The 27554-nt window shown below is 40.9% G+C and overlaps 1 protein-coding gene across 1 annotated transcript; it reads right to left on the reverse strand.

Annotated features, from left to right (window-relative positions):
* Nucleotides 1-4921: 4921 nt before the first annotated feature.
* si:dkeyp-118a3.2 (uncharacterized) lies at nucleotides 4922-16403 on the reverse strand. Its single transcript, XM_051702246.1, has 5 exons — nucleotides 16395-16403; nucleotides 15954-16341; nucleotides 11752-11922; nucleotides 11161-11281; nucleotides 4922-5042 (listed from the first exon to the last, which is right to left on the reverse strand). Exons 1-5 carry the CDS (start codon nucleotides 16401-16403, stop codon nucleotides 4922-4924), a joined length of 810 nt encoding a protein of 269 aa, XP_051558206.1.
* Between the last annotated feature and the right edge of the window lie 11151 nt (nucleotides 16404-27554).

The following is a 27554-nucleotide window of genomic DNA, read 5'->3' on the forward strand; positions in this document are numbered from 1 at the left end:
GGAGAGAGGGACCCTGAAAAGTGGTAAGAGCAACACCAACAGCAGTCCAAGTGGAAGGCAGCACCACATGGTACCATCTGAATCATTGCACCAGGGTACCCAGAGTGAGAGAGAGGCCTGAAGAGGAATCTGAAGGAAGCGATACTGTCTAGCTTATTTAGGCAGTCAGATTTACAATAGTCACTTTTATAGACCAATTTGGGGAGACTGGTGTAGAAATTGGGACATGGCTAAACACATTAAAGTAGCAGAAAAAGAGGTGAAAATCCCAGAATGGTACAAGATAGAATATAGGCAAGAATATGAATGCTATAAAAAGAATTAAGGAAAGTATAATTTGGGAAAATTCAAAGGAAGGTGTGCTACTGTTTGGTACCTAGTTAAAGATACTCCGTGGGATTCAGGTGTACCACTCAGAGCTCCAGTTAAGCTAGCTCCAGGAGTAAGCAAAGGAATGGAAATAACCCCAGAACAGTGTGAATATCAAACTATAGCGTTACCTTCATTGGTGTTGTATATAGATCAGACAGTAGTATTAGCAGATTTATTTTGGGTCTGTGGATAAAAGAAACGTATGGCCTTTTTAATGCAAGAATGGAAAGGAATATGTGCTAGAGTACAGATTGTTCAGGAGGTCAATATAGTGGAATGGGAACCAGGATTGCCTATTAAGGGAAATGAGAAGAAATATAGAGCTAAAAGATCTTATAAACCAGACCCTAGAGTATATTTAGACTCCATAGGTCAGCCTAGAGGTATACCTAATGAATATAAGGTTAGAGATTAAATAAAGGCAGTATTTGAGTCAATATTTATTTGGATAACACCAAATAAGAATACAGAATGGATCAATTATATTTACTACAATCAGCAGAGGTTTATCAATTATACTGATGCTGCTTTATCCACATTGGGAGAACAGGTAAATGCAACAAGTAGAATGACAATGCAGAATCGACAAGGATTAAATTGGATGTTAGCAGATAAGGGCGGTGTATGTGTTCTGTTTGGAGACCAATGTTGTACTTTTATCAGAATCAGAATCAGAATCAGAATGAGCTTTATTGCCAAGTATGCTTACACATACAAGGAATTTGTCTTGGTGACAGGAGCTTCCAGTATACAACAATACAAAAACAATACAAAAACAGCAGCAAGACATAGATAATAATAAAAAAATAAAAAATAACAAAAAACGAATTATACACATACATACAGACACACACATACATACATACACACGTACACATGGGTAGTGCAAATCTAATACAATCTGTTATGTACAGTGTAAATACAAATCTGTAATGTACAGTGCAAATGTTTTTTTTTTCAGAGGTATGAAATGGCAGAAGAGGTTGGATGTGTTGGATAAATATAAGAAAGACTAAACTGTGTATTGCACATAGTTATTGCTCAATGGGGCAATTAACTGTTCATGAGATGGATAGCCTGAGGGAAAAAACTGTTCCTGTGACTGACGGTTCTGGTGCTCAGAGCTCTGAAGCGTTGGCCAGAAGGCAACAGTTCAAAAAGGTAGTGGGCAGGGTGAGTGGGGTCCAGAGTGATTTTTCCAGCCTTTTTCCTCACTCTGGAAGTGTATAGTTCTTGAAGGGTGGGCAGGGGGCAACCAATAATCCTCTCAACAGACCGAACTGTCCTTTGTAGTCTTCTGATATCTGATTTCTTAGCTGAACCAAACCAGACAGTTATTGAAGTGAAGAGGACAGACTCAGTGACTGCTGAGTAGAACTGTATCAGCAGCGCCTGTGGCAGATTGAATTTCCTCAGCTGGCGAAGGAAGTACAACCTCTGCTGGGCCTTTTTCACAATGGAGTCAATGTGGGTCTCCCACTTCAGGTCCTGTGAGATGGTAGTGCCCAGGAACCTGAATGACTCCACTGCTGCCACAGTGCTGTTTAGAATGGTGAGTGGAGTCAATGTTGGGGTGTTACTCCTAAAGTACACAATCATCTCCACTGTTTTGAGTGTGTTGAGCTCCAGGATGTTATGACTGCACCAGTGAGCCAGCCATTCAACCTCCCTTCTATATGCAGACTCATCATCATCTTGGATGAGGCTGATGACAGTAGTGTCATCTGCAAACTTCAAGAGCTTGACAGAGGGGTCCTTGGCAGTGCAGTCCTTTGTATACAGGGAGAAGAGTAGTGGGGAGAGCACATATCCCTGGGGGGCTCCAGTGCTGATTGTACATGTGCTGGAAGTGAATTTCCCCAGTCTCACTAGCTGCTGCCTATCCGTCAGAAAGCTGGTGATCCACTGACAGATAGACATTGGAACAGAGAGCTGGGTTAATTTATTCCATAGGAGAGCTGGGAAGATGGTGTTGAAAGCCGAACTGAAGTCCACAAAATGTCCCTGGTCTGTCCAGATGTTGCAGGATATGATGCAATCCCATGTTGACTGCATCATCCACAGACCTGTTTGCTCAATAAGTAAATAGAAGGGGATCTAGAAAGGGTCCAGTGATGTCCTTCAGGTGGGCCAACACCAGTCTCTCAAATGACATTAAGTCCTTTGATCTTGGGTTTCTTTGGGACAGGGATGATAGTGGAGCGTTTGTAGCAGCAGGGAACTTCACACTGCTCCAGTGATCTGTTACAGATCTGTGAGAATATGGGGGCCAACTGGTCAGGACAGGATTTTAGACAAGTTGGTGAAACTCCATCTGGGCCCTGTGCTTTCCTTGTCTTTTGTTTCCGGAAGACCCAGCACACATCTTCTTCACAGATCTTAAGTGAAGGTTAGAGCGGGTGTGAAGTGTGAGACTGGGCTTTTCAAGTCTACAGTAAAACACATTCAGGTCGTCAGCCATCTGTTGATTCCCTACAGTGTTGGGGGATGGTGTCTTGAAGTTAGTAATGTCTTTCAGGCCTCTCCACACTGATGCAGGGTCGTTAGCTTAAAACTTGTTTTTCAGCTTCTCAGAGTAGCTTTTTTAGCCACTTTAATTTCCTTAGTCAGTGTGTTTTTGGCCTGATTATACATGATACTATCCCCACTTCTGTAAGCATCCTCTTTGGTATGATGAAGCTGTCTGAGTTTTGCTGTAAACCATGGTTTGTCGTTGTTGAATGTTAAATAAGTCCTAGTAGGAATGCACATATCCTCACAGAAACTGATATATGATGTTACAGTATCTGTGAGCTCATCCAGATTGGTGTCTGCAGCTTCAAAAACACTCCAATCAGTGCAGTCAAAGCAGGCTTGTAGTTCCAGCTCTGTTTCACTGGTCCATCTTTTTGTCTTTACTACAGGTTTATCTGATTTTAGTTTCTGCCTGTAGGTTGGAAGAAGATGACAGTGATCAGAGACTCCCAAAGCTGCTCTAGGGACAGAGCGATATGCATCCTTTAATGTTGTGTATATTTCTGTCTCTGGTGGGGCATGTAATGTGCTGTCTGTATTTTGGCAGTTCACGGGTGAGGTTGGCTTTGTTAAAATCACAGAGAATAATAATAAGTGAGTCCGGGTATTGTTGTCTGTGATCTGATCAGCCAGCTGTTGTAGTGCTGCGTTCACGCACACTTGTGGCGGGATGTACACACTCACCAGAATAAATGAGGAAAACTTCCACGGCGAGTAGAATGGCTTACAGTTGATAAATAGCGCTTACAATTAGAACAGCACATCTTCTTTAACATTGTTACATCTGTACACCAACTTTCATTGTAACTTTCATTTCATTTCGATGAAAAGCATGCTCCACCGCTTCTCGTTTTCCCTGTTAACTCCGCAATGTGATCCGCTCTGTACAGCTGGAAGTCCCGCATATGTAATGCACTTTCCGGAATGGCTTCACTCAGCTAGGTTTCTGTGAAGAACAAGGCAGTAGAGTTTGAAAAGTCCTTGTTTGTATGGGTGAGGAGATGTTGTTTGTCTGTTTTATTAGGGAGAGAGCGGAGATTCGCTAGATGAATACTCAGCAGCGCTGTTCAAAAGCCGCGCTGTTGGAGCTTGACCAGCGCATTGGCTCGTTTCCCTTAATTGCGTCTCATAGCACGCTTTAACAACACAGCTGTGCCTCCAACTAAAATGTCCAGCAAAACGTCAGAATAGTCCAAAACCAGGAAAAGATTGTCTAGTATGTGCTGATGAATATTCAGCAGTTTGTCCCTGGTAAAACTGATTGTAAAAAAAATTACTAAACACAGGACAAACAAACAAAAATATCAACTAAACACAGGACAAACAAACAAAAACAACAAAAGAATTGGAGAGCTCCACACCGATGCGGCTGTCTGCGGCACCATCTTGAGCATCAAATATCATATAATGAATCATGTAATGAACGTGACTCTTCATTTACGTCTGTATTACTTTATGACTGTTTTTACCTTTTCAAAGTTCTGATAGATCAGGAGTATCTATGGCTTCCATAAAAGTATAAGGCAAAATACTGGACCAAACAAAGTGCTTAAATGAAAAAAAGAAACACGACAACATTTAAACCCTTTTTAATTCTGAGCACATTAAAGTAATACATTCCAAACATATGTCAAACTTTCTAATTCTTTAAAAACTTTAATGAATTTGGATATATGTTTACAAGTAAATGGCCATGAGATTTAGTTTCATTCATTAAAGTTATGTGAATTGCAATTGTAGTTTGGCTTTATAAAGTTGCAATATGATTTGAGGACAAACATGGAGAGATCTGGACAATACATATTTATACAGTTCCTGCTGCTTCCTTTTCTTTCTTGTGTAGTGTATATGAAATGTACTGTATTTTTTCCAAAATAATGAGCCATTCATCTGTATGGTAAATAACACAGGAGTGACACTGGTGTCAAGATTAACCAAACCACTCAATACATACACTCAATCATTTACACACACACCCACACACACATACACATATTCATGCACATGTAGAATCCTACTCTTAAGGTAGGCAGTGCTAAACAACTGAGGTTCTGAGGTCATGGGACAAGTTTGTTTCTGAGTCCAGTGGGATGGTTGTCATAGCAACGTCCTCTTGCTGCACCTGTGAGTACTCTGGAAGGTCATCTACAGCATTTCTGTAAACACAAACATATATAATTGTGCTTATTGTTCTTTATAAATATGGGGAGTTTGTGGTCGTATACTCACTGTACATCAATTAGAATAGTGGTATCTGTGTTGGATATGTCATGTTCTATAGTTCCATTTCCACTTTCAAGCTCTTTGATTGGAGCAACGCTACTGCTAACATACATGCATGTTAAGTCAGATGTCAATGAAGAAATGTCAAATGAGGTTTAGTATGAGTCAGTCTAAATGTCTCTTAAGTTTGTAGATCTTTCAGGATAATTGGTATACATGTTTTTGTGTGGTTTTTGGAGAGAGAGAGAGAGAGAGAGAGAGAGAGAGTGTGGTTAAAAGTAATATAGCTGAAATGACTGAAATCGCTCAGTTGCCACCCGTCCAGGATTTTCCAGGATATTCCTGGTTCCCTATCTGTCACTCACTCGATGTTGTGTCCATGTGGTGACACTAGGGATCACTCTTGGGAGCCCCGAACACCTCTGATCTTTGAGAAAAGGCCAATGGGAATTGGCAAGTGGAATTTGCATGCCACTCCCCCGGACATACGGGTATAAAAGGAGCTGGCCTGCAACCACTCATTCAGATATTTTCTTCGGAGCCGAGCGGTTCTATTCATTGAGCTGAATTCTTCCGCCGAGTTCATTCACCTCATCTGCTGGATTTAGAGCGCATTTCAGCAGCTTCTCCCCCTCTGCACCGGTGCAGTGCAGAGAATGCCCCTGGGCACTTTGGCAGACTGAAAGAGTATATTCTTCCTGTTGAAAGAGTATATTTTCTCCTTCTAAAAGAGTGCCACTTACGGGAGCGTCTTTTTAAAGATGTCTTTCCATTTGTATATAATTCCTGGTTGCGGTCGTTACCTCTCCGCTTCTGACAGCCACGATCGTTGTCTTACGTGTCTGGGCGCTGCCCACGCGGAGACATCGTTCGTGGATGGGTCATGTCCTCATTGCGAGAACATGACTATGGCAACGTTGCGGTCGTGGCTTTCTTTCGTAAGAAGGGAAGCTACTCCAGCGGCTCCCCGCCTCGGTCCTTCTACCTACGGGTATGAGGCCGCGTTGGTTAGCACTGGGGGCGATTTGGGGACTTCAATGGGACTACCTCTGCTGGGAAACACCCCACGGACCTCCCATTCCCCAGCACGCTCGTCTGACCCGGTCGGGTTCTGGGATGAGACTGCCGGCTCATCTCAGGGTGAGTTCGCACTCTCATTCGGAGCTCGCGAAGAGGATGAGTTGTCAATCACAGCATCGGAGAGCGGGCTCGTCCAGTCTGATGCTGAGGCCTCGGCTGGGCTCCCACCTTCGGGTGCGGTCGCCCAGTCGCAGGCTGATGCCAAGCTGACGGCCATGCTTGCCCGGGCGGCCATGAGTGTTGGGCTAGAGTGGAATTCTCCACACTCCCCTGAACCCTCGTGGCTCGATGATTGGTTCCTGGGCCCAGAGCGCTGCTCACGGCCACACCCCGCCCCGGTCCCTTTCTTCCTGGAGGTGCATGAAGAGCTGTCGAGGTCATGGAGGGCACCTTTTACTGTCCGATCCTGGTCTTTCAGCTCCCCCGCTCTCACTACCCTTGATGGTGAGGCTGCCAGGGGGTATTCGGCAATTCCCCAGGTGGATAAAGCAGATGCGGAGCATCAAGATTGGTTCGTGGGGGTAGACCTGAAGGATGCGTACATTCACATCTCGGTTTTGCCTCGACACAGACCCTTCCTGCGGTTTGCCTTCGAGGGCCGGGCATACCAGTACAAAGTCCTCCCCTTCGGCCTGTCCTTGTCACCTCGCGTCTTTACGAAAGTCGCAGAGGCAGCCCTTGCCCCGCTAAGCAACTCAACTATCTCGATGACTGGCTAATCCTAGCTCACTCTCGGGATTTGTTATGTGCGCACAGGGATCTGGTGCTCAGGCACCTCAGCCGGCTGGGGCTTTGGGTCAACTGGGAAAACTTTGAGCAAGCTCTCCCCGGTTCAGAGCACCTCTTTTCTTGGTTTGGAGTTGGACTCAGTCTCGATGATGGCGTGCCTCACAAGCGAACATGCACAGTTGGTGCTGAACTGTCTGAAAGTGTTCAGATGGAAAACCGCAGTCCCACTGAAACTTTTTCAGAGGCTCTTGGGGCATATGGCATCCTCAGCGGTGGCTACACCGCTCGGGTTGATGCATATGAGACCGCTTCAGACTCAAGTCCCGAGATGGGCATGGCACCATGGGACACATCACATGGTCGTCACAACGATCTGTCACCGCCTCTTCAATCCTTGGTTGGACCTGGCATTTCTACGGGCTAGAGTTCCCCTAGAGCAGGTCTCCAGGCATATCGTCGTCACGACGGATGCCTCCAAGACAGGTTGGGGCACCGTATGCAATGGGAATGCAGTCGACTGGCCCACAACTGTGTTGGCACATCAACTGCCTCGAGTTGCTGGCAGTGCTGCTCACCCTGCGGAGGCTCAGGCCGTTGATTCAGGGAAAGCATGTGTTGGTCCGGATGGACAACACGGCGACGGTAGCGTACATCAACCGCCAAGGTGGCCTACACTCCCGTTGCATGTCGCAACTTGCCCGCCGTCTTCTCCTCTGGACTCAGCAGTGCCTCAAGTCGTTGTGAGCCACTCATATCCCGGGCGACCTCAACACCACGGCGGACGCGCTGTCATGATGGATTATGCTCAGAGGAGAGTGGAGACTCCACCCCCAGGTGGTCCAGCTGATTTGGAGTCGATTCAGTCAAGCGCAGGTAGACCTGTTCGCTTCCCGGGAATCCTCCCAATGCCCGCTTTGGTATGCCCTGACTGAGTTCCCCCTCAGTGAATTCCCCTGAGGAAGGATCTTCTTTCTCAGGGACGGGGCACCATCTGGCACCTGTGACCAGACCTCTGGAACCTTGGATGGGATGCGGAAGACCTAAGTGGCCTACCACCTGCAGTGGAAGACACGATCACTCAGGCTAGGGCCTCCTCTACGAGGTATGCCTTGAAGTGGCATCTGTTTGCTAAGTGGTGTTCTTCCTGGTGCAAAGACCCCCAGAGATGCGCAGTCGGATCGGTGCTTTCCTTCCTGCAGGAGAGGCTGGAGGGGCGGCTGTCCCCCTCCACCATGAAGGTGTATGTTGCCACTATATTGGCACATCACGATGCAGTAGATGGTAAGTATTTAGGGAAGCACGACTTGATCATCAGTTTCCTGAGAGGCGCTAGGAGGTTAAATCCCCCCAGACCGTGCCTCATTCCCTCATGGGACCTCTCTGTGGTCCTACGGGGAGCTCCATTCGAGCCCTTTGAGTCAGCTGAGCTAAAGGCACTCTCTTTGAAGACTGCCCTCCTGACGGTGCTCACCTCCATAAAGAGGGTAGGGGACCTGCAGGCATTCTCTGTCAGCTAAATGTGCCTGGAGTTTGGTCCAGGCTACACTCACGTGATCCTGAGACCCTGACCGGGCTATGTGCCCAAGGTTCCCATGACCCCGTTTAGGGATCTGGTGGTGAACCTGCAAGCGCTGCCCCAGGAGGAGGCAGACCCAGCCTTGGCATTGCTGTGTCTGGTGCTTTGCACATCTATTTATATTGCACGCAGAGCTTTAGATGCTCTGAACAGCTCTTTGTCTGCTTTGGCGGTCAGCAGAAAGGGAGCACTGTCTCCAAACAGAGGATCACCCACTGGGTCATTGATGCCGTCATGATAGCATATCATGCTCTACTAGGAGTGTGGCGGCCTCCTGGGCCCTGACCAGTGGTGCCTCTTTATCAGACATCTGCAGAGCAGTGGGCTGGGCAACACCCAACACCTTTGCGAGGTTTTACAATCTCCGGGTTGAGCCGGTCTCATCCCATGTGTTGTCAGGTACGAGCAGATAAGTTCCGGGACAGGTGTACCGCTTGCGTATAGCGCCTTTCCCCTCCCTGAGGTGAAGACGTGCGCTTTGACTCCCAGTCGTGTTCACAAAGTTGTGGACCCTGGATGACTAAGCCCTGTACTGGGAGAGGTGCTCCACGTGCGCTGGTTCACCATAGGTAACCCCGTGTGATGGATCTTCCGCAAAATTGTTTCCCTCTTGGTAAACTGCATCTTCTTTGGGCATAGGCCTTTGCCCCTGGTCACCGTGTCTGTAGAGCTCCTCCCCCCTCAGGTAGGACCTACCATGGGACTTTTCCACATGACATACTTCCGACAAAACCCCGGGCCGGGTGTGGTCTCCGCAGTGTCTTCCCCTTGGGAGTGACACCCCCCCCCCCCCCCCCGACTTGGACACTTATGGCCCCCAGTCGGTTAACGATTTCCACTCTTTTTGGGGAGAAAAAAGAGGAGAAGAGTCCACGGCTTTTTTTGGGGCAGTCGACTTATCCCCAGGTACGGGGGAACCATTCGACGCTCGTAGGAGCGTTGGGGAAGATTACGTGATGGCCTGGTGCGCTGGCTACAAGGCACACAGCGGTCTGCCCGTCTCGCTCTGCCAGTCCACATAACACAGTAGTCGTTGTGGTGTTTTGTATAGGGACCCCTAGTGTCACTACATCGACACAACGTCGAGTGAGTGACAGATAGGGAACATCCTGGTTACTTTCGTAACCTCCGTTCCCTGATGGAGGGAATGAGACGTTGTGTCCCTCTTGCCACAACACTTAACTACCCGCTGAAATGGCCAAGACCTTGTTTCAGCTCCTCAGCACAAAACCTGAATGAGTGGTTGCAGGCCAGCTCCTTTTATACCCGTATGTCCGGGGGAATGGCATGCAAATTCCACTCGCCAATTCCCATTGGCCTTTTCTCAAAGATCAGAGGTGTTCGGGGCTCCCAAGAGTGACCCCTAGTGTCACTACATCGACACAACGTCTCGTTCCCTCCATCAGGGAACGGAGGTTATGAAAGTAACCAGGACGTTTTTGGCCATCTATCCTGGAAAAATTAAATTCCATTTGTGCCAGAATTTCAATATTTTCCTGATGCATTCACACATATGAACCCTTTTTTATAAGCACACTATGCAAGGAGAAGAATCAAACGCATTCTTATATACTGTCAGTCAGAAAATCAGATTACATTTTAGTGAACTGGTTTGTTCAGATGATTGAGCTTTTTCACTTTTGTTTGAACAATTCCTTAAACTATAGTCTACTTACTATAATGCTTAAATGTTCTGGAAAACGTCCTTCCTTTTACTCTAAGATCTCTTAAGTTCATAATACCAAACACTCCTAAAAAAAAAAGAGCCTATTTTTAAGATTTATGTATTTCAATTTAATAGCAAATTTCCATCAAAATGAATTTTGTGATCTTTAACAAAATGTAATTTGTAAAACTTAAAATATCTAAGATTTTTACTTAATTTTGTTAAAGGTAACTCAATTCAGTTTGATGGCAATTTGTTATGAAATTGAAACGCATAAATCTTGAAATCCGTTCTGTAAATCTTTTCTTTTTTTTTTTTTTTTTTGTAACTGTTTATATACATTTATTTGATTTCCTTTGGTTTAAATTATGAATGTCTTTTAAACTTTATACATACGTATTTATACATTTTAAAACATTTAAAAGTTTAGTGTGAACCATAAACTCAAGAAAACTGCTTAGGGTTAAATAATATGTTAATATGTTTAAATCTGCACACACACACACACACACACACAGACACACACACACACAAAATACACTAATTTGTTTTTACACATTTCAATTTCATAACAAACTTCCATCAAATTGAACTGAGTAATCTTTAACAAAATACAATTTAAAAAAGTTATATTTTAAGTTTTATTTAATTTGGTTAAAAATTACACAATTAATTTTTATGGAATTATGTTATGAAATGATTGAATTATATGCTGTTGTATATATACGGTAATTTCTATATCAAACAAGGAGTAGCCTATACAATCATATATAACATTCTTTATTTCTTGTATAATGGCCACCAATACGTTTTTCAGTCATTGATCAGGTGTCCTGGAATGTTACAGGGCCAAGCTGGCAACCCTAGTCCAATTCCCAGGGAACATACAAACTGATCAAATGTATACATCAATTCTCTGTATGTTGCTTTAAGTAAAAGCATCTACCCATTTTTATTTGAGCAAACTACATATTTACCTCCTAATTATTCCAGCACAAACCTGTTCGTCTTTCTCCTACACTTTAGGATGTAGACAATAGTGATGGCAGTTTGCAGAATAAGAAAGAAAGCTGCTGCTATGGCTCCTATTTTCCATGCTTCCTGCCCCAGGAATTTGGACTCTGAAGAGTGAAAGAGAAAGCACTGTCAATAGTTAAAAGTTCAATAAAACAAAAAAGAGAAATGAGCAGGTGTGCTTCTCTATAGAAACTACCACCTATTTAAAATGATGCCATGCTGCAAATCACTCCCTGTGCTAACTTCATTCCTTTTATCACTATTAATGTCTTTCTTTCATCCAAGTAATGGGTTTTCTTTGGTTTCTGGAACAATGTAGCTGGTTTGTTTCTGGTCCAAGGTGGTCTACCAACCCTAACCAGCATAATCAAGATGGTCTATGAGGTAAATGTCACCCCCCAGCTCCTTGGCCCAGCCAGAGACTATGTAAAACCAGCTACTAGAATCTGGTTTTGGAGACATTTTCAAGCATACCACAAGATTCCACACAATAGCTTACTGTTGTTAAAGCTTAAACACATACAGTAAACATCTTTGGTGTGTGTGAATTCTGTTTGTCACATTGTTGTCATACGTGTGGAGTCATCATGTGTCTCCACTGGTTCCTTAGTGTCTCCAAGACCCAGGCCAAGAATGGGTGTTGGGGGGAGCTCCTCAACAGTGTTCCTCATCGCTGGTTCACCCTGATCATTCTGGTCCCTGGAGGCAATAATTTCATTCACGTCATTGGCCTCATGTGTTCTACCTAAATAGAAGAATGAAGAAGTTTCAACATTCATTGTGTGCTGTACATAGACATCAGGTGTCTTTAGAGATATTTTGTATCATTAACAGCCTCACTACTCGTTGCTTTGGACTTTGTAATGACAGGCTCCTGCAACTTAACTGGTCCATTAGTGTCCACGTTGACCTCTGTTGTGAAATGGGGGAGACATTTAACAGACTGGTGAAAATTACAGTGGAACGGTGCGACGAGATCTGGAGGATACCTATGGAATTTTAAATGATGCTCTCACAGTATATACTCATGTGTGTGTGACACATTTAGTAAAAGAGTTCAGTATATAAAGGGCTAAGCCCAAGAAAAGTGAAAAAATATGTTTGTGTCTGTAGACAAACTTACCAATTTATAATTTACTACACTGAAAAAAGTGATAACCTGCAATTGTCACCTCAAGGATCTACAGTATTTCTACTTGATCTAACATATAAAAATTACTTTCATTGGTGTACCTTAATTTGTCAGGTTGATTTAGTAATATTAAATGACATATTTGTCAGTGTACACTGCAAAAAATGTGCGTCATGTGGTAAAATCTATATTAACTTAGTATTTTTGACTTGAATAAAACATTTTACATTGCTAAATCAACCTGAATAAATTAGGTTGCACCAACAAAACTAATTTTAAGCATTATATCAGGAAGAAATAGCTCCTTAAGTTAAAGACTGCAGGTTAACACGTTTTACAGTGTATATCAGTGGGAGGGAAATGTGCATTTTATACAATGTAGGAGATTTTCCTCCAGACCTTAGATTTAAATGGCCAAAGAAACTGGTAAACAACTAATTATTGTTTTTATGGAGGACTAGACTGAGAATCTTACTCAAAAATCTGAAAAGCTTGTACCTTTATTTGAGTTTACCAAGCTCCTTTATGATATAATCTCTGAAATAAAAGCAGTGGTAGATCCTTGTGTCCCACGTAATGAAGCAAACCACATTACTTTTGTACACTCTAATACAATAGTACACGCATAAAATATCCTCAAATAATTAAAGGGATTGTTCACCCAAAAAAAGAAAATTCTCTTATCATTTACACCCACATGCCATCCCAGATGTGTATGACTTCCTTTCTTCTTTGTAACACAACTGAAGATTTTTTGAAGAATATATAAGCTCTGTAGGTCCACACAATGCAAGTGAATGGTGACCAAAACTTTGAAGCTTCAAAAAGGAAGTAAAGGCAGCATAAAAGTAATCAAACTCCAGTGGTTTAATCTATGTCGTTTTAAACTATCTAATAAATTTTGGGTGAGAACAGACCAAAATGTAACCCCTTTTTCATTATAAATCTTGACATCAGCAGTCTCCTTGCCGATCATGATTACAAGCTCAATTCCTAGCGTCATCTAGTGCTCTGCGCATACGTTAAGCACTAGGAAGTGTAATCGAGCTTGAACTCATGATCGTGCCTAGAGACTGCAATGGCAAGATGTACAGTTAAAAGGAGTTTCATTTTGGTCTGTTCTCACCCAAAATTTATTAGATCGCTTAAGAAGGCATGGATTAAATCACTGAAGTCTTCTGGATTACCTTTATGCTGCCTTTATGTGATTTTTGGAGCTACAATTTTTTGTCACCATTCACTTGCACTGTATGGACCTACAGAGCTAAGATATTCTTATAAAAATCTTTGTGTTCTGCAGGAGAAAGAAAGTCATACACATCTGGGATAGCATGAGGGTTGAGTAAATGATGAGAGAATTTTCATTTTTGGGTGAACTATTCCTTTAAATCGGTCAAAAGACACTTTTTAAGCATTTAGCTTTTTACTCTGCTTTATCTGAACAGAACATACAGTGACAGAGGCTATTTGACTCAGGTTTTTGAAGTTCAAGCTGTATGGTAGTAAGGTTTGGGGGTGTCTAATTCTTAGTAGAATGAGTGTGTTTCTGTATGTAGGGCATAGGAGTAGCAGAAGCAGAAACATATAGGACAATGGTTCATCAGAAATTAAGCTCCAACTGGGTTAGTGTGAGTTTTGGACACACAACAGAACTGACCTTTCTCTCACTGGTTGCTATGAGGTCTCCATAGATGTTAAAATAACACTAATGGAGATTGTGTTTCTTTTAGAGCCTCTTTTCAGTCAATGGTCCTTATTCATGAAACACTAGCAAAACAAATTTGTGTGTAAAACGTAAATGAATCCATTCTTACATGAATTGTTCCATTGAATTCAATTGGTCAGTTTATGTAAGAATTTGGTTTACTAACAATATACACACAAATTTGTTCTGCTTGTTTTTCATGGATAAGGTCCAGTGTGTTTTTTTAGGCATCTTTTACTCATGTAGTGTGCAATCCTGTAGTGCTTTCTGGTGTTTAGGTGGGATTTATTATACTCTTTTCTCCCAAATATACTGCAACAACATTCTTTACCTTTGGTAAGAACAGTTATTATGGCACAATGTGTTGTCATTCTATTCTATTGTATTCTATTGTATCCTATTGTATTCTGTTCTATTCTATTCTATATATTTGGTGCTTTATGTGTACATTATGTATATGAGTATATTTTTTACATTGTGTAAAATGTGTTTACAGCACATGTTGTACGTTGCGCACTGTGTACATTGTGCTCTAAAATCTGTTACACCACTGCAATGTTTTTGGAGCATTCATTCAAAACTTTCACCAACATATTACAGTAGTGTATATAGTGATGTGACAAAGTGATTTGTTATTCTATTCTATTCTATTCTATTCTGTTGGCACTGTCACTTTGATCTCACTTGTAAAATACCTGTACAGCTGTACTTTGTGCTTTATGTGTATATTATGTATTCAAGAAAATTGTGTACATTGTGTAAAATGTGTGTACTGTACATGATGTACATTGCACACTGTGTACATTGTGCTCTAAGATCTGTTACACCACTGCATTGTTTTTGGAGGATGTATACAACACTTTCACCAACCATTGCAGTAGTGTATATATTGATGTGACAAAGTGATTTGTTATTCTATTCTATTCTATTCTCTTCCTGTGGTTCGATAACATTCTGCTCTACTTTTTCAATTCAAAATCGAAATAATGAGATACCATCTAAATCCCCATTGTGCACAGCTTGGCTGTGGCAGTATATTGCAGAGCAGTGTGATTGTGTAATTGATTGTGTATAGAGGACTCAGAGTGCACCCAGGGACCAGACTTCAGACAGCCATCTCCAGAGAAGCATGTTACGGGTCTTTATGCTGTTATAAACTGAAGGGATGCCCTCCATTTCCTTTGCTGTATATTGTAAGCATAAAAAGCAGAAAGCGAAAGCCTACTTGCACTAGGACTAGGGAGAAAAACTCATGGAAATCAGCATGTTGCTTCAGAATATTCACGTACCCTGAAATGAATTCCATTCATCCAAATTATTGACAAGCTCCATCTCACATCAGACATTTTTGCATCAATTTAAGAATGAACACACTTTCCTCTACCTTCCTTGATAGCACATTGCGTGAGCAACCTCCTATACGCAGGCTCTGGTCCCGTGGGAATCAGGAACTAACCACGTACACATTTACAATGATAAGCGCGATTCAGAGGTTGTATTTGCGCTCTAAAAATAAAACAATTTACTCCACTGGTGGTTAGGTTTAGGGTTGGGGTTTGGGTTAGAGTTAATAAAATATGTGTGACGAGTAGGAGGGCATGGCCGGGCCGAGAGGATGCAAGCCCGGCGCTGAGTTGCCCAATCAGTGGGAGCCGGATCCACATACAGCAAGACTTTAATTAACACAAACGCTGAACTGAAAGCATAATATCACAACATAAACACACACGAACACTGCTGCGTGTCTCTCTCTCTCTCTCTCTGGAATCCCCGGCTCCTCCTTTATCTCTCCCCCACTGATTGGGCAACTCATTGCCGGGCATACATCCTCTCAGGTTTTTTGCGCCACTCTGCGGTCATTTCACCGTGAAACCGGAGCTGCATTCTTTTCGTCTAAGGTTGACTTTAGTAGTTGCACATTAATTAGAAGTTCAATTACCTGGTTTCTTTTGCGTTTCCACCGGTTCTGTATTGTTGGTTGGGGGGATCTCCACCTTTCTGAAAACCTTCTGAAGCTGTGCCTCTGTTCCAGCCTCTACCTTCTCTCTCCCTGCCTCAATTTCAATTACACCTCCTCCAAAATCTGCTGCTCCCTGTTCCTGCTCTTCCCATTCCACTTCCTCTTTCTCAACCACAACACCACCATCAGTACCCTCCTCTGCTGCTACAGCTGGCCTTTCCTCTGGACTAGGCTCTGATTCTGCAGGTTCTTCTACTTGGGACCCTTTAAGTTCTTCACCATCTATTATCCCCTCTACTTCCTCTATTTTTCCTTCTGCAGTCTTCTCCTCCACCTCAGATAACTGAGGCTTCTGCACCTGGGCCTCCTCCTCAACAAATTCATCCCCTGGTTCTCCTGCACCTCTTTTATCCTCCTTGCCCTCTCCATTTATTTCAACAGCTTCCCTTTGAGCTTCATTTTCCTTTTGTGTGGCAGGAGTAAATTCCTGGACAGATAATTCTTCTGAATTTGTACCCTCCGCAGGTTGTATATCACCCACTTCAACAATCTCAGGGCCTTGCAAAGCTGACTCCATGACTGATTCTGCTTGTTCCTGAACAGCCTCTGCTGCCTCAAGGACTGACTCCACTGGTTCTATAACTAATACCTCTGAAACTAGTGGCTTCTGAAATGGTTCCTGAGCTGTCAGTCCTTGAATCAACCCTATAGGTTCCTCAACTGTATCTTGAGTAAGTCCTGCTTCTTGAGCCTGTTCCTGAACTGATTCCTCATCTGTTTGTTCAGTCGATTCTGACACATCAACTTCTGGTTCTCCAGCATTGATCACTGCTGACACCTCTTCACTAGCTTGCACCACAGCTGCTTCTTCTGTTGTATGATCTGCCACATTCTCTGCAGCTGGTGACTGCTCTGCTGGAGTCTTCAGTGGCATGAGTTCCTCTACAACCTGCTCGAAGGCCTCGCTTATGGAGCCGTCTGTTGAGATCTGTACTGCCTGCTCAAAGGCTGCCTTCACAGCATCAATCACATCACCCAGGCTCGGTGGGGCTGGTTCAGGGTCAGGAGAAGGGAGGGCAATATCTGTGCAAAGCAGCAAAGAGAACTCAAGACTTTAGAACAGAATTGACTGGGTTCAGAACACCAGACCAGTGTTTATTAGACATTGCTGATTTGAGCAGGTTCAAGCTCTTTCTGTGGAGTCTGAATGGAATCTGAATGTACACTATGAATGCCAATGCATTAGATACAAAATATTAAACCAAGTGGCATCTGCAAACAAATGATGTTAGATCTTTTCTCAGAACTAACTTCACTTTTTTTAGCCAATTTTGGCTTGTCTATTACTTTTAACCAACTTGTTTCATGGTAGTTTTATGTAGATGCATGAATTCAATTTCCCTCATTTCACACAAGTGTCTTAGCAGAGTAACCAACAGGTGTAGTTCATCACATTATGGACTTTCCACAAAACTGGAGTATCCAAATACATTTTGTCTTCATTCTCAACACTGTATCTGCAGATACAAAAGTTAAACCATAATAAACTTGGTTTAATATTTTGTTATATAATCAAAAGATATTTATACTTTTAATTCAAAAGCTAAGAGCCTACAATTAATTTGCGTACGTTGGAAACTAAAATGCTAGCCTTTCATTAATGAAATCAGAAAATTGGTTGGATAAAGAAATTTAAATAACTACTAAACTGTACATTTGCTCTCATATAACTTAACTTTGTACAAGACATCTACATTTCAGGCACTGGTTTTCACAGCAATTTTCAAAGCAAGTGAAATGGATTTGTGGGAGTTCCTGTGGAATGTGAGAACTCATATGATATGCATGAAGGTGTAGCAGTGTTGGGAAATTGAGATTCAGTCACTTCTGTAGGCCTGAAATGAAGCTATGGGACCTGAGTCTAGAGTCTACAGAGACATTGGTTTGTTTGTACCACTGCCAATTTTAGCTGAGGCTGCCAGTGCTGTGGTTACCAGTCAGCCTTGGCAAACTGATTTGAAGTTGTTAATGGTTTCAGACCTGATTGACATGTTTAAAACTGGGATTTCAGCCAATCATCAGCAAAACTTGCCTTTGGAATGACCAGACAAATTGATTATGTAGATAGCATTTCAGAAATTGATCTCAACCTTAGACACAGTCAATTAATCAGTGAAACCTATTAACCTCTAATGCTAACTCAACATGGATCAGGATATTTTGTCCGGAGGGGAGTTCCCCTTGAACAGTGGTTCCCAACCCTGTTCCTGGAGGCCCCCCAACACTACACATTTTGGATATCTCCTTAATCAAACACACTTGATTCAACTCATTAGCTTGTTAGTAGAGACTCTAGTTTATGACCTGAACTGGATGTGTCAGATTAGGGAAATATACAAAATGTGCAGTGTTGGGGGGCTTCCAGGAACAGGGTTGAGAACCACTGCCCTAGAATATAGAATCCTTTTCCAGTATTTAGACTATACAGCAGAAATACATCAGATATTCACGTCATTCAAGGAAAAGTTATTGTACCTTGTGCATGGCAAAGATGAAACAGCAACATCACTAACAATCCATAATGAGAATACAGTCCCATGGTGGAATACCACAGATGTCCAAAGTTCTCTTCTTTTTGTAGAGTGTGTTTCTGTGTGTTTGAGATGGATGATAGAAGAAAATCTGTAAACTGGCTTCAGCTGAACACTTAAATGGATATCTGTAGTTGTGGCTGGAGATAAGAGTGGGATCCTCATTCATTGCCCATCAGATGGCGTTTGGAACAAGAATGATTTGCCCTCATATGGAAAAGTCGCATGGCTCTGCGGAATGCTGTATGGAATCCTCAGAGTGGCCACACCAGACTGCGATGGCATGTCTCACTTATATAGTAATTAAGGCACATCTGTGAGTTTGTCAAGGCAATACGTAAGGGCACTACATCAGGGCAATAGGTCAAAACATTCAGGAGTGAGAGAACATCATCATGCAGATTACTTGAATCTGACATTAATGTGTTTATGTGAAACATTGTGACATTCAAACACCTCTGATCAAGTGAGATTAACAATTGATGGTAAATATTGACATACATGTAAATTATAAATTGGTCATGACATTTAATGGTGGTGGTTTGCCCAAAGGCCAATATTTACGGCAGTTTTTTATTTTTTATTTTTTTTTTTGCAAAAAATATGTTTTGGAGCTGAAATTATTATAAAATATTTATTTATTTATTGGTAAATTATCCACATTAATTATCCACAGTTTTTCTGACCAACCACTGGGGGCCACCATGATGATTCTGATTGCTGCTGTATGGTTTTCTGGTTCCAGTCTCCATAAGAAGCAATGAAAAACCTACTGAAACGAGCGATCCATTTTAACCCTTTTATTTGTTAGTAGGAGTAAAAATGAGTTCAGGCTTAACTTGTGCAGTTGTTGGCTGTCATAACAACTTGAAGTAGTCAATGATATCAACGTAATTAACTTCGGGTCATAGCTTCATGTAATTTATTCACTCCTTAAACTTTGACCAATGAGGCACTGTCAAAAGATGGTCATTGCAATTCTGTAAAGTATTGGCAGAATGGAGCCACATGCTTTTTATTTATTTTTTTACAAATTTCATAACATCACACTAGCCACTAAGAACATACACCGATGCGAATAAAAACACTGGAGCAGGGCTGTTTCTAACTATAAACGGCCACTTAGGGACCCTGCAAAGCAAGGTCGTTTTTTTTGTATTTAGTTATTTATTGTTAATTTGCATAGTAATTTGTTGGTAATATATTGTTAATTCTTTGTTCATTTGTTTTTAATTTTTTTGCGTTTTGTGTAATTAATATTTTTTTTACATTTTAAGTTAATATATTCAAATTTGCTGAAGACTATATTGTGGTGTCATTCTTGGGCTGGGAATTTGCTTAGTAGAAATTTGCCAAGTAGGAATTCGCTTAGGGCCCCGATATGCTCAGAAATGGCCCTGCACTGGAGACTGGAAAATGAAAACAGGCTTCTGGTATTAAATTGGGAGACACTTCCACATTCAATAAAAAAGTGAATAGCAAGCCTACTGTTGATCTTTCACTGCAAAGAAAGTTACAATCAGTTATAAAAAGAGACCAACACACATAGTATCAATACAGATCACCCAACAGCCCTATTCCAGTTACTGTTTCTTTCACATATTGGAAAAAAGGTCCTATCACATGTAAAAAAAATTCCTGTTAAATTTACGGTAAAAAACAAAACGTAAAAAATAAGGTAACCACGCTTCAGGCTTCATGGTATGTAAATTTGATGCCTGAATATTTTACGGTGCATCACTGTTTATATTATTAAATTATATAAACTTACTACTTTAACCTTCTGAAACTGTAAACTGTAAACATAATATATTATTATTCACCATAATAATTACAGAAATCCACATGATGACATGAAGTTTAACAGTAGTGGTCTTTCCAAGTGAATGATCAATAAACATGTAGAGACAGTGCTCAGTGTCACTCACACAAACAATAAACACCATCAGGGTAACACATGTGAAATCATTTTTTTTTTTTTTTTAAATAAACATTAATTAAACTACATCAGATATAACACAGAACACCCCAGTTTAGACAAGTGATATTACAAATAAGAAGAAACATAAGTATTCCCATAAAATATAATGAAATGTAATGGGACACGCAGTGAATTCTGGGAACACCTGATTATTGTTGTTTTTTTACCGTTATTTTAACAATAATTTACAGTAAAAAGTACATGTACTCTCTTGTTAATCATAATATACATTTTTTTCCCATTAATTATACAGTAAAATCATACTTTTTACATCTAAAAAGGTAATTTTTCACATTTTACCTTAAAATGATATGTATTGTCATTTTTTACTGTATAATTTAAGGTAACTACCCATTAACCAATTAACGATTTTTTTAACTGTAGCATTTTTATAGTCTTTTACCATTAACATTACTGACATTTCTTGCAGTGTATGTTTTATAGAACTGTAACTATTTGTAATTCTAAAATAATTGCAATGTTTCCAAGCGCATGAGTTCCAGTGTGACTGGGAATAACAAAATTTTTAGCAGCTGAACCTTAGGAGAAATAAAAGTATGATTTGCAAGAATCCATATAATATAGGCCATTGGGTTAATATTCATGGACATTCCAAATATTTTATAAATTTCTCTTATGACATCAGACACTCAAAAACCCAATGAAAATATACCATCTTCAATTTTTCATTTGCCACAAGTCTTATACAACTTAATACTGGATTTCAGTTGCCTTGTTGGTAAGCAAATACCCAGACATCCCTGACCACAAGATTTTTTTTTTAACTTTGAGGTTGAGAGAAGTGGGCAATGCCTTCACAAAGTCCCTTTGAAACTGTAGGTGAAGCATTTAGTGACTATTGTAATTTTAAATGATTAAATGTATGGTTCATTTTTTAACAGTTGTTTATCCACTCCAGCTTTTAAGTAAAGATTCTACTGATGTTTATCGTTTGACTCCATAATGTTACTATGCTGACAGATCAATGAAAGTAGTCTATCATTTTCAAATAATTTGTTTTTGTTGTTGAGGTGAAGGCAGCAGCACCTGAAATGTCAGTTCATTATGTTTTGAACAGCTTGAAACCCTCATGTGTTCAGACTACTGGGCTTTACTGCTTCAATTCGAAGCATAACTGGAATGCTCTTGCCCTCGTTTCACTGTTCAGAATGGGACCCAAAAGGCATGATTTCAGTCATTCCATTTAAGTCTGTTTGTAATTCACATCATAACTTGTTCACATGACCAACAGCCCCAGCACTCAAAACCTCAACTGTGAGAGGGTTTGTTCCTGCACTTTTTTATATGTAGTATTTCACATAAATGTTGTTTTGTGTTCAATAGCGCTCGTTCATTCATATGACAAAATGACAAACTCGTATAACAAAACCACTCTCATAAGACAACGTGTTCTTCAATGTATTGCTGAAAGGAAACAGAATAAGGTGAGAGATGGCACAACTCAATCAATGGCTTTGGGTGAGACTGACAATGTAGACGGCCCAATGAAATTTTAAATGGTAGTTAAAAAAGAATGTTTTGTTGAAACTGAAATTTTGAAAACTGTTTAAATCCCACTACTGCGGATTGCTACTTCTAAGAATTTCCTCCTGCTTTATTATTCTCTGTGGCTTTGTTGGTGCTGTGGTTCGTGACTGTACGGAGATTAGATCAGTCTAGTCTGACAGTGAGCTATGCTAATGCAGTCACATGCCGCTCACTTTGTGTGCGCTGAGTCCCGGTAGGACAGAGGCACTGTTAGCTTATGACTGCACTGAGATTTCTGAGCCATGCAATGCAAGACCCAAACACACTCGTGCACAGCAGGAAGGAGTTCAGTTTACACACACACACACACAACCTAAGGCCCCAAAATTTAGATGGATAAACAATAACGACTTAATTTAAGTTTCAAAGGGAATATAATTTTGATGCCGATTAATTTTTTAAGATATTTATTTCATTTTGAATAGTTCCCTTCTGAAAACAAAAAAAAAAAAAAACAAAACTGTTTTGCTAGTCAGTTGGCTTGTTTTAGAGGAGTTTTGGGCACTAAACTAGCTGAACACCAGCCTTGCCATGCTGGGAGACCAGCTTAAATCAGCTAAGACCAGCTTAATTAAGGCAAGACCTGTCAAGCAGCTGGGCTGGTTTTGGCACTTTTTTCAGCAGGGTTGTCATTAGCATAGACAGTGTGATTTGAGACAATAGATCACCCGAAAATGAAAATTTTCTCATCATTTACTCACCCTTGTGCCATCCCAGATGTGTATGACTTTCTTTCTTCTGCTGAAGAAGAATATCTCAGCACTGTAGGTCCATACAATGAAAGTAAATGGTGGCCAAATCTTTGAAGGTCCAAAAAGCATATAAAGGCAGCATAAAAGCAATCCATATGACTTCAGTAGTTAAATCCATATATTTAGAAGTGATTTGATAAGTGTGGGTGAGAAACAGATCAATATTTAAGTCTTACTATCAATCCCCACTTTCACATTCACTTTTACATTTGTTTTGGGCATTTCTCATTATTTGTGCATATGGGCTGGGAGAAGAATTTATAGTAAAAAAGGACCCAAATATTGATCTGTTTCTCACCCACACCTATCATATCGCTTCTGTATATATGGATTTCACCACTGGAGTCTTATGGGTTACTTTTAAGCTGCCTTTGTATGTTTTTGGAGCTTAACATTTTTTGGTACAGTACCCATTCACTTGCATTGTGAGGACCTACAGAGCTGAGATATTCTTCTAAAAATCTTCATTTGTATTCAGCAGAAGAAAGAAAGTCATACACATTTGGGATGGCATGAGAGTGAGTAAATGATGAGAGAATTTTCATTTTTGGGTGAACTATCCCTTTAAAAAGCAATATAGGGAATGCTTTTATGCAAACCCTTAATAATGCTACTAAACTTTTGAAAGACAACACAAGGGATTTTTGAGCACAGCTGTTGTTTCTAACTTTTGTTTTTCCCTCTGGATCTGATAGCAGGCCCTCCTGCAGTTTACAGCTCACTGTAATGTCAGTATGTAAGACCCTCTGTGCACAGAAGAGAGAGTTACAGGGTGAGTGAGCTTGCATACATTCCTTATATCATCAGTGCAGACAGGGAGCAAAATAGTATTTCTTCTTACACTAGAATCCCATTGCAAGTTTGCATTTGCTCTAGTTGCTAGGAAATTTCAAAAAGACCAGTGAAAATGGTATCAAAAGTAGACCATTAAAGATATCACGACTGATATAAACAGTTACCCCAATCGTTAGTGAGCACTGGGTGCGATCAAAGTGTCTTGTTTGTATCATAACGACAGCTTCAGCTAAAAAAAGATTTACTATAGCGTATGCCAGCCATGAAAAAAGAAATTAATTATTTTTGAAAATCTGACAGTGATGATGTCATCGTACCTAAAAATGGTGGCTTTGCTTATGTCCCTGTGTGTGAGTGTGTACGTGTGGAAGAGAGCGAAAGAAAAAGAAGAGGGAGAGAGCATGTTTGATGTGGATTCTGAGGTATCTAGGACATCTTTTTAGGTCAAAAACTTCAGAAATGCTGTTTTCAGAAAGCTTCCATTTTTCATATGTAAATCAGCTCCATGGAAGCAACAGAAACAACAGCACCAATGATATATTCGTTATTAATATTCAGAGAGAAAGTTCTAATTTATGCAGCCTTCGTTAGGAAACTTATCAAAGGAGAGCGCCAGTAACAGTAGTGTTACTAGTCAACAAACACCCTGATATTGTGGTATGGTTATGAGCATGTTTGTGTATGTCAAAGAAAGGAATTGTTGTATCCACCTTATTCCTGGGGGTCTTACTTGGAAATGGATATGGGATGAACTTCCGCCGGAAGTTGTTCTGTTGCATTCGCTAATGTAGGCAGCGGTCATTTAGACCCCATTTTCAGCTGGTCTTAGGATGTGATTCGGATGATCCAATGACAAGTGATCAGCACTATATACAGGTGTAAATGGGGTGCAAACCTTTTGAGATCAAATTTTTGACAGCCGAACACATGCTAGGCTAATGGGAGCATTGCAGTTTTGTTTGCTTATATGTCATTTTCCAAGCACCAGGCAATGATATGGCTTTATTGTTGAAAATCGGAGATATCAAGTCGTAATTCCGACTTTTAATGGAACACAGCATGAGCCTTGGGGTTCGCCTACAAACTGATGTAAGGGCTGAACAGCTCTATTCCAAACGTAATAATGTTCCTCAGATACAGTGTAGCAGAGACTATTTCGCCAAAGACGAAGTACTGATATCAAAATTAATTTTAAAAAGTGGAGGTCCTAATATGGCGGATATAGAAAAGGAAGTCCTGCCTTACAGGTAAAAGAGTCAGTAACCTTTTAGATACAGACATCCCCTGTCAGTCAACTCGAGAACGAGCACATTGGCTGGACCAGCCTGAAAAATAGCATTTTTTAGTGAGATCTGAGCTAAAGAAGAACAATTAATGATACCAGTGTTGTCAGATTTTACTGTTGATTTGAAATATGTTCTTTGATTATAATCTTGACCAACCATTTTGGAGATTTCGGTATTTCCCCATCCAAGTAGATAGAAGCTGTATTTAATGACTCATGTATCTTTAGAAAATAGCTGCCTGGAAGTAACATCTGTGTTTGATGCTACTCCTGCGTTTACTATGTCCTATGAACATTTCCGGTGGTCCACGAGCCAATTGAGCGTGTACATGCATGCATATGAGTTCTAACGCATGGGAGGGTGTCGGTGTATTTGCAAATAGTATTTAATACAGACAATATGCAGATACAGACATACTGAGTCATCGAGGTAGATATCGCTCATCATTTCTACATACCCTATGAAATCAAAATGATATGTCAGTCAAAGGGAGCACGATCCAGGGTTGTTGTAGAGTCGTTCCAAACAGAATTTCCAATAATAATCGCTTAAAAATTTGAGTTCTGCCTGAGCGTTATCACCTTTCAGCCGTCTGAAACTCTCACAGTGGAAGGTAATTATCTTTGAAGGGAATAGGGCATAGTGATGATCACTTCTGAATGGGACTTTAGAGTTTATTTATATTTGTTGTGCACCTGGAGGTTTCTTGGGATGTAGAGCTTGAGTGAGTGTTCTTTATTCTTTATGCTTAGTGTATTGTGATTCAAAACATGGATAGATTATCTTTTACTCGCTTTACTCTTATTCATCTGCATTGGACTTGCACAACGGCTCCAGCCTCTTCGTAAACAAAGACCGCGATGTGCTATGTGCGTTTGTAGGCTGGTTATGGATTAATGTTGTCAGTTTGATCATTGTTCGGTTCTCAAGTCTTTGGAAAAGCTGGCCGGTATTGAGACTGCTTCTCAAGTTTCCCCGGGTAACGCCTCTGACATGAGCACCATGGTGGAAAGGGGTATGTATGTTTGTGGCTAACTGGCAATAAACTAAAGCCTACTGGCTATTTTTTTTTTTTAATGGGACGAGTCGTTTGACATGTCCAGCTCCCACTTCCTATTTCAGTAAGAAATACATCAAAACACCAAATCGAACTGCGCTCGTCAAGGCACTCTTGGGAACTTTAAACATAGAAAGACTGAGGGGATTAAAACACAAACGGTGGGAAAAAAATGAATGGGTGCTAAATAGAGGGAGCAATACCTGTGCCTTGTCAGCAGAGGGCGCATGTGGCTTGATAAAATACCTCATAATATAGATGTGAAACCTTAAACCTTACATCAGCATGTCCCCTCTCACAACTCCCACTTCTCTCTCCATATCACACACTTTCTCTCACAAACACCTCTGATTCTTTTTCTGTAATATTATTGTTTTAAGCTGTCACTATGACATGCATTATTTGCAAAGAGAGAAACAGAAGGAGAGAGAAAGAGAAAGAAATAGAGGGGAAAACATTGCTTACAGCATCTTTCCTAAGGCAGAACTGGGTCAGGCTGCCTCCAGAGAGTAAGAGCATCTACCTACCAGTCAAAAAACCTGTGTGTGTGTGTGTGTGTGTGTGTGTGTGCGTGTGCGCGCACGCTATGTTTATACTACATTGTGGGGACCAAATGCCCACACAAGGAAGTAAAACCTGAGATCACCTACCTTGTTGGGCCCAGCCAGCAGTCCCCACAAGGGAAATGGCTTATTAAATATACTAAACAATGTTTTTTTTTTGGAAATGTAAAAATGCAAAAAGTTTTCTGTGAGAGTTAGGTTTAGGGGTAGGGGATAGAAATTATTGTTAGATCTGTATAAAATCCATAAAATACATGGAAGTCTATGGAGAGTCCCCACAATTATATAAAAACAAGTTTGTGTGTGTGTGTGTGTGTGTGTGTGTGTGTGTGTGTGTGTGTCAACACCAGGGATGCACTTGAGTGCATACCAGTATTATATTTTCCATTGATGTCTTAAGGTCTAATGTGTCTCGGATTTACTTTAATGAATCATAATTTAAACGTCATCGATACCTTCCAGAGTCTTAATGGATTTGAATGTAAGTGTGCATGTGTCTGTGATGGATGAATGTTACTGTAAATGACTGACTGAAGGTTATAGTGTTAGAAAGAATGATAGTTCTGAATATGAGAGCAGGTTCTCAGCACTTTGTGTGTGTGTGTGTGTGTGTGTGTGTGTGTGTGTGTGTGTGTGTGTGTGTGCAGAGGTGTAAAAATAATATCAGTGTACTGTATGCAGTGCGTACCGGTGCCACATCCTGCATATGGGCACCATACAAAGGGGGGACTCCAACAGATGAATTGTAATATAAAAGATTACATGACCGATTACAATTTTAGTTGTGTAATTTGGAATCAGTACCCGATTACATTTCAGAAGTAATTTACCCAACACTAAATATATAAATAATGTTTTTTGTTTGCTTTTTTTATTGTAAACATGCTTAAAGTTTTCTTTTAGGGTTAGGGTTAGTCTATAGTAAGTATAATTAGCTTTTTATAAAAACAATAGAAGTATTTGTTATGTCCTAGATTGCTGAGTAAATGTGAGTAAAGGTGTGTGAA

This window comes from Myxocyprinus asiaticus, chromosome 7 (assembly GCF_019703515.2).
Source record: "Myxocyprinus asiaticus isolate MX2 ecotype Aquarium Trade chromosome 7, UBuf_Myxa_2, whole genome shotgun sequence".
NCBI classification, from domain to species: domain Eukaryota; kingdom Metazoa; phylum Chordata; class Actinopteri; order Cypriniformes; family Catostomidae; genus Myxocyprinus; species Myxocyprinus asiaticus.